General features: G+C 34.5%; 1 protein-coding gene across 2 annotated transcripts in view; it reads left to right on the top strand.

The window, feature by feature from the left end:
• Positions 1-955: 955 nt before the first annotated feature.
• kibra (WW and C2 domain containing protein kibra) overlaps positions 956-11,992 on the top strand; it is a 111,238-nt gene continuing 100,201 nt past the window's right edge. For both annotated transcript variants that reach the window (XM_089644587.1, XM_089644586.1), the window contains exon 1: positions 956-1,403. In XM_089644587.1, coding sequence (XP_089500713.1) covers positions 1,276-1,403 — 128 coding nt within the window. In that variant the 5' untranslated portion in view covers positions 956-1,275. The remainder of the gene's footprint in view (positions 1,404-11,992) is intronic.

Genomic DNA, 11,992 nt, shown 5'->3' with positions numbered 1-11,992 from the left:
TTGGTAACTTTGCATTACAGCTGTTTAGTTGCCAAAATATATATTTTTAGCCGATTAAATACATAGTAATTTATGCATAATATTATAATTTTATCGAAACAAAGCTAATGTATATAAATTTCATGTGCTCAAAAGATTAGAAATTTAGACACTAAACACAACTAAACTCTAATAGTTAATTCTAATAAAAAGTTACCAATTTGAAAATCTGTCATAGTTTAATGGGATCTAAATAATATTTGGGACCTTTGAGGAATCGAATTGGAAATTTTCATAAATAATTAAAATTAAATAATAATTGTTCTTTTTGTTGACTACTGCCATCTATCGATCTAAATAAGAGAGTGTGAGGAAGTTTTCTACTATTTTGACATACTTAGTAAAAAATATACAGCTCGGTACGACCATGGTACGACCTTTGCTAGTGGACGCAATTTTTTCTTTTAAATTCATAGATTTTGTGTTTCCACAAATCTACACTAGAGAGACTTCACTGACTGCAAAATTACCCTTATCAAAATGTACTTGGCATAAAGCAAGGGTGCCCAACCCAAGGCCCGCGGACCAAAAAGTATCTTTGGAGGAAATTCAACTGACCCGCGGCTCTCGACCAGCTTTCGTAATAATAATAAATATGTACATTTCATGTATTTTCAACCCGAAAATACGAGATAATTATTCCGGTAAGTAGTTTTACCGATATTTTTGAAAAATAGTTAATAGTTGGCGTATAAAAGTTTCAGAAACACAGTTCTGTATTTGAAATTTAAGCAAAGAATGGTCCGACTTTTGGATCACGAAACACGCCCACATCGCGTATCCTGTGATTTGTTTTGTGTTTAGTTGGGTTATCATGAGTACACATCACCTGTGCCCCCATCCTCATAAGGTTGGGCACCCTCGGCTTGGTTGCGCGCAGAGCAGATAATGCAGATAGGAGTAGTATGTATAGAAGGCAGTGCAGTACAGTACGGACTAGGAGTAGAGTAGGAGATCGGTCGGTAGGAGTAATGGCAACGTCAAAGGCAGTCGCCGATACATGGCCGCGCGCACCGGTCGCCGTTCACCGCGCGGACTACTTGCTCGCTTGTCGCTTGCTCGCTCGCACCGCGCACAGGGAATAGAGCGCCGACATTCCTCCGCCGGCCCCGCCGCGCGATTGGCCGAGCGCCGTGACGTCACGCACTATAACGAGCTATTCCGTCAACATGGCCGTATAGCTAGTTTCGCGTGTGCCAGTTCCTATTCGGTTTGAATGGATTTAATCAGTGAAATATGCCAAGGAGAAGAAATGGTGAGATACCCTTACCCGACGGTTGGGATTTCGCGAGGGACTACGATGGAAAACTGTATTTTATCGACCACAACAGCAAGAAAACTACGTGGATCGACCCGAGAGACAGGTAGGTTCAGTGTGTTCACCCCGCGGGGCCCCACGTCACATTCCAGACATGTTTTGTGTATCTGGCGGCCGATTCGGGCTCCCAGGGGCCCTGAGCCCTCGGGGGGAGTCCCGACTGCCCTCGTCTTCCTGTTGTGTCATTCCCCAGGCCAATCCGCTATTGTTTATGTGTTAAATCAAAAAACAAACCTCGAGTTGCGGCGGAGGTGCTGCCCTCGCACTGAAAGCACGCGAGTTAGGCCGTTGATTTCACACAACATTCTTGCCTCGTATTTTCGTAGCGATAAATAGGAATATTGAGTTCTGTAAACACGGGCGGGCGCATTCCTCAATGCCGCTACCGCTGCTGGTAGCTGCTAGCTGCCTCGACTTGTGATCAAGTCCGAACCAACCGACATCAGGGCTGTGTGCTGTGCTATGTTCTGCTGCATTCCACTCTTCTACCAGCCAGTTACCAACTTCTGTTACTGGATGTGGCGGCCGCTCGGATATTGCTCAATAAATGTAATTGACTCATCAAAAAAATTCACGAGCTAATGGCTCCAGGAATGTCAATGTTTATTATTTAATGGTCGGTTTCGCGTGAGTCAATTCGTTCACTATTGACACGGTACTCTTTAGAAATAACACTAGGTATATGTTTGCTAAGACTTCATTGCGCGATATTCAACGATTGGAATTCAATGTGTAAATAAAGCTCTAGCAACATATTTAGCTGATGAACAATAAAATGTAATATAGCTGAATATTATTTATTCGCCATATTACAAAGCTAGCTTTTTCTTTAGTTAACATTCTAACTTATTTTCGCCAATCATCAACTTAGCCTTGAATATTATTGACAACGTATATTATAATATATCTCTGCTGTCCCAACAATGTGCAAATTGGTAATTTTGCATCAGAGCTATTTAAAGTTACGTGTCTGTTTTGATATATCGCATAAACCATGAACCCCTATTTAATTGTAAAAATACGTTCTGGCAACCTTGATAAAAGTTACCAATTTGCACATCTGACATTGTTCGAACTAACTGTACGTTAAATTGTCATTATTCATTATAATATTTAGAAAAACTATCACAAACATTTAAATTCGAAAACTCATGCAAACATCTTTAATACGCATTCGTCTGGCACAGAAAGAAAGTCTCCAATTGTTTATAAATGTATAAGGACATCAATAATTATTATTGAGGACGGACATTGCAAAAGCCACATGTCAAACTTTCACTAGTGTTGCCCATAAATAATATTATTCTGTCGTACCCACGTGACATAATTATTTACGAATATAATATGCCAACCTGTTGCGTCTCCAACCATATTTTTAAAATGACAATACATGTAACACGAATTAAATTGTATCTTATTATGGTTTTTAATGATTTACTATAAGTTTTATGTATGTACATTGGGCGATGGATTAATTGGGTATTGTTTTTTTTTATTGAGACCAGATAATCTATGAATTTACATTCTATCTATTACTTTATCTGTCACATTGTTCAACAATAAGACCTTAAGCCCCCTGCATACCCAATTTTTACCGATTTATAACAAGTTTCTCGTTAACTCTTTAAGATCCAAAAATAATATTATTTTGCAGATAATAAATATATATTTGATATGTCGATACGTTTATTACATGAAATGCAAAAATGAAAAAAATCGCAAAACACGTTTTGTTCTGTTATTTAATATGTTATAGACATGAAAAAAATCACAATGTATCTTTAAATGTAACTAAAGCATTTATCGAGAGAATTTCGCTCTATTTCTTTTTTTCAACATTTTCGATCAATTATTATAGTTTTTTTAATATTAACGCGCTCCCTCTAACATGCGTATTAACATATCTCCCTTTCAAACCATCTTTGAACGCGGCGATGCCATACGTAGTAATGCAAAATCATGTGTTTTTGGTTTTAAATTTTGGTCGCCTAGAAATGTTTCAGATGCTTTAATTAAATACTGCGAGTAGAATACATCTTGGCCTTTGATATAATCGAGTATTTTTTAGATAAGTCTTTTTATAAGCACAGAAAAAAATTATGTAAAGGCCTATGAAAACTGCTTTAAAGTTCAAAATCTCCTACTTACGAACCCATTTTCGGTTATGATTTTATTGTATAATGTGACAAATTAAGTTATTTATAAAATGATCGAAAAAAAAATATTTATGCCTGAACATCCACAAAATAAAATAAAAGGCACTTTTTGGTCATGTTTTTTTCTTGCATAAATCAAAACAGGCGGATGGTGTTAAGCGGGAATTTAAACCTTATCGCCATCTACGTAAGGGTTGTTATTGATAGCGGCTCAATTTAAAATATTACACGACGTAGTGCATCGCCTTAAGAACAAATATATTTTCCCACGAGCAATGTCGGATGTGCAAATTGATGAAAAGATCAGTTAATTGTTTTTTTTTGGATTTAAGTTGTATATGCATGAAATAATAAGGTTTATACGTATAATATGCAAAATATCATAACAATGCTATTGTTCTTGTTCTGAAAAATAATATGGATGTAAATACGTAACTTTTAACAGGTTTAATGCTGTTATCGATTTGCGCATAAGACATTGTTAGTAACAGTCGAAATATTCAAAAAAGTGTTTTGAATTTCGAATCTTTTCAGAATACGACAAAGTCGTACGAATTTAAATAGAAATTATAATATATAATTTGAATGTACATAGGTCATTTTTTACAGGTGAAAGTGGGAAATAATTCAAAGTTTTAATATTGAAGAATAAAAACATGGCGAGATTTTGCATTGTCAATACCAGCGTCACGACATTCCATTCTTATCAGTTAATAATATTTATCTTTCGTCGGAAAAATGGTCGTGGATATTGAATCATCACGATTATTATAATAATCATTACAAGTGGCACATCATTACGCTATGAAATAATTAACATTGATTTAAAAATATATAAATGTGCGTTGTTTTTATCGTTTTTGGCAATGTAAACAAACCGTTTTGTAACAGGTATACATTGACGCATGTAAATATGTATTTATAGGTTATACGTAAGCTTCCACGTAATTTATTAATTGATAATTAAGCAATCAATTGATTAACTTTCTTTTTTTCTTCAGCTTTACAATTGATTTGAGATTTTCCCGGACAAAAATATTAGCATGATTTATTTTTGGGGTATTTGGGGTTTCCTCCTTTAGCCAACGTTTAGGATAGCTTTACAGTGTCCATCATCTGATTAAGAGTTTTAATTTTTAATGTACATTTGTTACCTAGTTAATGGTGAAGAAATGCAAAAAAAGAGATAATCTTCCTTTAGTGACTAGATCTGAACAACCGGATACATCCCAACCAACATCTAACTCCTCCAAAGATAGATGATTCACCTCTCAGGATTGCCCTGGTGAAAGAGCAACATTCAGGACCGTAACGTTGCTTGAAATTGCTTTATTTATGTTTAGTGATCAGATTTTAATAGCTTCATTTCCTCCAGCTTCACAAAACTACCCACAGGAATACTGTTGCTTATATTAATTTTATAAAACGTCTCTGGGCTGAGTATTGTAGGTTATTTTATAAAGCTCCCTTTACACTTATATACCACTCCAGTTAGGAGTACTTCTGTCCCGGTGCGACAGGCACACCAAGTGCGTTGATTTGCTAGAACTTGGAACACCTAGACATTCAATTTGATATACCAGCCCATCAAGGTAAGGGAAACAAACCAAGTTGTGAGATACTAGGAGGTGGCGTAATCGCCTTTCTGTAATTTTTCAATAAATTAATCTAACAGTATACAGGCAACTCGCATTGGAATATTACTATTTAGATAAAATGTGGCGAATTGCTGGCTGCCTAATGGACGAGTGCAAATTCCAAATGGATGTCTATGGACCACCTGCTTGAGGATAGGACGGAAATTGGAATTTAAACAATATGTATTTATTCTACGCGTTAACTTGGGCCAATTATAGTAATGTGTTTTTTAACAAAAATATTACGGGTAAAAAGGGGTGAATAGAACGGCGAGACGGACTTTTATTTGTAACATTTTTTTATCGTCCGTTCGAAAGATCGAAAGCATTACTTAGATAAAAATGGATTTCCACGTAACGAAGTATAAACAATGGCCGCCATGATGCGAGCTATTTGTAAGAATTTTTGTGAAGTAATTATTTTTCTAGGCATCTGAGAAACGTACTTGGAAATTCTCAATCTGCTTAGCGTCGCGTTGTTTTTCCATTGAATTCCGCGTTGAAACATGGAATTCCTGAGAGCAGGATAGTAGTTGTACTTATTATTTATAATGAAATAATGATACATTCATTTATAATGAGATTAGCGAGTTGATTGTACTGATATACAGTTTTAATCTCTATGATAATTATTATCTATGATCCTTGACATTGTGTTCTGATTAGTTATCTGGTTTAGAAGGACGTTTCATTAGTACCTACCCAACTTCAATTTGTCAATATTACAATCTCCACTTCTTTTTTAAATTATTATTGTATTTAATATTTCCAATAATCTTTGGCATCAGTGCATATTTAGACCCATTTCCCCATGAATGCATATTAGAACCTTATTAATCGTTAGTGCATATTTGAGCCTTTTTGATCGTCAGTGCATATTTGAACCCCCTTTCGCCATAAATGCATATTTGAGCCTTTTTAATTGTTAGTGCATATTTGAACCCCTTTTCGCCGTGAATGCATATTTTAGCCTTTTTGATCGTCAGTGCATATTTGAACCCCCTTTCGCCATAAATGCATATTTGAGCCTTTTTAATTGTTAGTGCATATTTGAACCCCTTTTCGCCATGAATGCATATTTTAGCCTTTTTGATCGTGAGTGCATATTTGAATCCCTTTTCGCCATGAATGCACATTTGAGCCTTTTTAATCGTTAGTGCATATTTGATCCCCTTTTCACCATGAATGCATATTTGAGCCCTTTTAATCGTTAGTACATATTTGAACCCCTTTTCGCCGTGAATGCATATTTGAGCCTTTTTAGTTGTTAGTGCGTATACCCATTTACGTCATGAATGCATATTTCACCCATTTTATTCATCAGAATAGAGCTGCATATTTTTACACCTTTGTACATTGTACTCTTTACTTTATACATTCTACAATACAAATACATAACATTTTTTGGACACTTTCATGTTTTTATGGTATATTTTGATATTGTTGGTGCATAATTGAATGTAGGTACAGGCATTTTTTGTGTATATTTTATAATCCGATGTCTTTTGATCATTAAACCCGACTAGAACCATTTCAATTCTGGCAACTTTTCGAATTTGTAACAAAAAACACAGTGTCTTTGGTTATCTCTTCTGGCGGACACAACATTACACACCGCATTGACAGCTAGTTGGGTAGGTGTAGGTACTGCTGCGGTACCTATCCACGTCCTTGACATACGCCGCGGTGCGTACGGCCGACGTACGTTGTTCATGTGCCCCTTTTTGTTGTTCGGCCCGGGGTGCCCAGGACAAAACAAATAACTAGCGGTGTGCGTTGATAATTACGCGGACCGCATTCCGACGGACCGCGAGCCGTACAGCTCGATTTTCAAAATGTACAAATTGAAAAACGAAAGTTGGCAGTCTTGCGGAGGTACCTACCCAACTACCTACTGCTAAATGATCGAGGAAAACCCCTCGCCTGCTGTTTTTGACAATAAAAAATAAAACATTCCACTGATGGTGATGAAAATGTCAATAAAAACACACAATTACTTGTATATTAGTACCTACATAGCGAATAGAATAAGTGATGGTCTTGCCGATGAGATGTTACAAAAGTACCACTGGTACATTTATTAGTTATTTCATAGTGTCAATGCAACGTTTTTTTTTAGTGTCTGTTGCATATTTATAAAGTTCCAATGAAAATTGTCGGATGTGAAAATTGGTAACTTTGCATCTTTCCGATAAAATAAATAGGGGTTTATGTACAATATAAAACCGACTGTGCCTTCAAGCCAATAAATAAGCTATATGAGACGATATAAACGAATATTTACAAATTAATATAAGTAATTAAAAATCTGGAAGCGTGCGATATGTGAGTAGTAATTTGTTTTTTTTTTTAAATATTGCAATTTAAAATAAATTATTAGTGATTTGAGGGTTGAGTAATTTCATCGACGGTTTTCTCGAAAGAAAATAAGAAAAATGTTCTACTTTGAAGACTATATAAAAATCAGTCTGTATGTTTGTGCTCTCAAAACTCGAAAAGTAGTCGACCGATATCGCTGAAAATTTTAATGCTTGTTGTTATTAGTATCAGGAGAGTAGTTTTTAACAGTAACATTGTGGTATGCAGTATTGAATGGTGGAAAAAGTCGGAGATGCCCGAGGAAGACATTACGGGGTCCACTAGTTCTATATGAAACCACTGAAAAGTAACATTCCCCAAAAATTTGTCTTGAAGGTTTTTTTTCCAAAACACGGAAGATATCAAAGCTATATTTCTTGCGCTCAAAAACCGTAAAATGTAGACACAAAACTTTAAGGCGATGCACTACGTCGTGTAATATTTTAAATTGAGCCGCTATCAATAACAACCCTTACATAGATGGCGATAAGGTTTAAATTCCCGCTTAACACCATCCACTTGTATTGATTTATGCAAGAAAAAAACATGGCCAAAAAGTGCCTTTTATTTTATTTTGTGGATGTTCGGGCATAAATATTTAATATTTTTTCGATCATTTTATAAATAACTTAATTAGCCACATTATACAATAAAATCATAACCCAAAAAGGGTTCGTAAGTAGGAGATTTTGAACTTTAAAGCAGTTTTCATAGGCCTTTAGATTATTTTTTTTTGGGCTTATAAAAAGACTTATCTTAAAAATACTCGATTATTTCAAAGGCCAAGATGTATTCTACTCGCAGTATTTAATTAAAGCATCTGAAACAATTCTAGGCGACCAAATATTCAAACCAAAAACACATGATTTTGCGTTACTACGTATGGCATCGCCTTAAAACAGTTGCGACAGTCCATTTTTTGCAAATTTTAAAACCCTTTAAAGTGCCTACTGTTCAGAGAAAATGTCAGAATTGCAATATTTTAATAACAAATTTTACCTTGTGGTCATCTTGCAATGTCCTTGTAGTATTTTAATGCAGCAATCGTTTATTACCGTTATGGCTTTCTCCACACACACAATAATATATCTAATTGGACGATTATATTAGTAGCTACCTTACAACGGGCAGACTATAATAATATTACATTCTAGTTGTATGGTCAATAATAATAATTTGATACTTAATGTAACACTGCACATCTCTAATGTCTGTTTCTTACATTGGAAACTAGCTGAACTAGTCTTTTCTCTATTTTATAAATATAATATGCATATTATATGATATATAAACCTTCCGGAAGAAATTCTCTAAATGATAGTGAAACCTCTATCAAAATCCGTTGCGTAGTTTAGAAGAACTAAGCGCACAAACAGACAGACGTGGATAGCGACTTGTTTTATGCTATTTAGAGATGTAAACCTTTATGTATTTGGATAATTTGCTTGTGCCACTGGAACTGTACTCGTACCAGTCATGTGTATTTTGAAGCCATGAATCTTGTACTGTTGCCTATTTATTACAACAAAGAAAATTGTATTGTGGATTAAATTTAATTGAGGTTGAAAAGCACATTTAAAGTAAAAGAATTATAAATACGGTCCTTACTAATAAATGTGTTTTAAATTTTACACAACTGATAAACGACCATTACCATATATCAGGGGGTTAGTCTAAACGGAAAAATACTGAAAAATAACATTTTTTAATACATTCTTAGGTATATTGTTTTCATAAATATGGATGGTATACCTTGCAATAAATAGGTATACACACCAATACAAAACGCATGCAAAGAAATTCCTTTATTTGAACTTTAAACTTTTTAAATTACCTTTTTATTGCTTTCTGGTGGATTTTTTTCCCAGATTTTGTTGCCCGTTTCTGATTCTTGTTATTATTCAGCACTATATCCTTTTTGTGTATTTCTCAAAGACTCGAGAATAGTACACGAGCCGTCAACTTCCACGAAAAAATATGTTAATTTTCGTCCATCAACAAAAGCATTCGTCTTTCGGGGAATCGTGAACTCGGTGTTCTTAATTTGAATAATTCAATAGATAGAAGTAGGTACCTACCGTAAATCTTTATCTATGGCTTGTTTGCGAGGGAAATAAAACCTACAAATTTCATTCCTTACTCAAAAGTCCGTAATAAATTACCACATAATTTTGTGGTGGTTTGTTATATTGTAGGCAGCCTACATAACTTCTGAGAGTTTGCTACGTGCGTTCATAGTTTTCATATTTTATTAATTTAATCTGATATTCTCTGTGAGAAACGTTAAAAGTTCGAACGCTTTCTAGAAAAGAGTTAGATAAATTCCATATACCTAATCATTTGTTAGTTATTAGATTAGTTATCACACAGTCGAAGTTCTGAGGCAAAAGATAAAAAGTTCATAACCTTACAGATTAAATTTTCATTATTTATTCATACAGCGTTGGATAAATTCCACAAAATTAGTTGTCAGTTACGCAGCCTACATAAATTGGGCTTTATTTCATTTTGTAAACTTGTATGGAAAAATTTGTAATGGGATTACAAAATCACTATTTTGATTAATCTTTGTAACGAATTGGTCTACATAATGAATACCAAAAAATATGGTTTAGATAAATTGAAGATTTTCCTATCGTTTCGCTTGAGTAGAATACAAATAAAATAATAAATTACTCAATAAAAAATATAAATATAAACTACTAAATAAAATATTTTTTCAATAGAAATGTATGAACGCGTAAAGAAAACAACTTTAAAAATACAGTATAATAGCTATGATTATCTGCGACAGTTTCACTTGATTAAATTTTTTGCTTTCTTGTAAAATTATTTACAAAATAAATAAAAACCAGTTTTGTGCTTGAAATTGAACGTTTCTAGACTCCGTTTGTCAAGCGATTTTAATACCTATTACCTACAATATAAGGTATAACAAGAATATACACATTTTTGGCTTGTAGCTTCCTCAAGCGCACTTCAAGTCATACTATTTAAAAAAAACATTGTTAGACTATTATTATATTACGTTACCAATTCATTATATTTTATTTGCGAGGAACGTCAAGTTTTCATGCATTATTCAAACATAGTTAGATAAATTCCACAATCAGCTCTCAGTTCTTACGTAGTTAAGATATTGAATTTCAATCTATATTAGTTATACTATCTAATGTTCTGAAGTTATATACCCGAGAGATTAAGTTTTCATTCTTTATTCAAAAAGAGTTGGATAAATTCCACAAAAATCAGTTGTCAGTTCTTACGTAGTAGTTCTGATGTAGTTAGTTCCCCGCGTTGCGTTGGGAAAAATAATAAGCCCGAACCGCATTTGTCTATGGTCCCCTATTCGTAGATTCAGTCGTAAACACAAATAGCCGTGTGTGTGTGCAGATCGGAATGCGGGCGTATCAGCTTGAGCATGTAGTGGTGCGCAACTCACAAACACCTGTTAAGCGTTCACCTATGGAACCCCGCGCCCATACTAACTCTATACCAGTCTATACCTATATAGCCAGCCAACCAACCAACCAACTACCTATACTGTACACATCGCGCCGAGCAGGCTAGAAGGAACGGCCGTTTGATCGTAGTCGAGATTTGTTTGACGTTATTAAATAATATTATTTTAGTTTTTCATGGCAAAAGTACTATCGTGATTAAGTTTCTAGTTATTTATTTTATTTATTCATTTTCGGGAAATCGACAGTTGTCATTTAATCAGTTTGTACACAAGTATTATATTGTAAAATAAAACCAATTATGGATTTCCTCCTTGTGACTTCAACTGAGACATCATAATATGGAATAAGTTATTTAAATTTGTGAGAAAGGAATATGAATTAAAAAAAATTATACAAAACAAAAGATTATATAAAACGAAAAATTTACAAAACAATACATTTATAGCCATGGAGAGAGGTTGTAGATATAAATCAAATCATAATAGAGATATAAACAATAGAGACATAAACATTATTCACAAACCGTCAGAGAAATATTCTTTTATGGACCTCTTGTATTTGGTAAGTTCGCAACTGAAAATATCAACCTTGGATAATACGTTATTGTAATTATTGCATAGTCTGTTCAGGCAAGAATTCTGCTTAGAGTTCGTTTTGCTTTGATCAACCCTGAACAGGACATGAGAGCGTGTTGAACGCGCAGGTTCATTGAATGGAATCTTGTTTAGCAACTCTGGGCATTGAATATTATTTTTAACTGCTTTATACAGGGATAGTGCATCCTTATGATGCCTCCGTTATTATGCAGTGTTGTGTTTCCTCCTTATTTAGCCAACGTTTCGGACAGCGTAACAGTGTCCACCATGGTCAGATGATCAGGCAGACAGATGAGGGCAGAGATCTGCTTTGATGATAGACACTGTTTCGCTGTCCGATACGTTTGCTAAAGAACACGGCGTGATAACCCAATAATTAGTCACGGTAATTATGCGGTAAGAGCGCTTATCTACTGATGCGAAT

This window comes from Hesperophylax consimilis, chromosome 21 (assembly GCF_061612785.1).
Source record: "Hesperophylax consimilis isolate HC1 chromosome 21, BYU_Hcon_1.0, whole genome shotgun sequence".
Classification (NCBI taxonomy): domain Eukaryota; kingdom Metazoa; phylum Arthropoda; class Insecta; order Trichoptera; family Limnephilidae; genus Hesperophylax; species Hesperophylax consimilis.
Note: the sequence above shows the minus strand (reverse complement) of the source record. Positions and strands in the feature narration are given on the sequence as shown.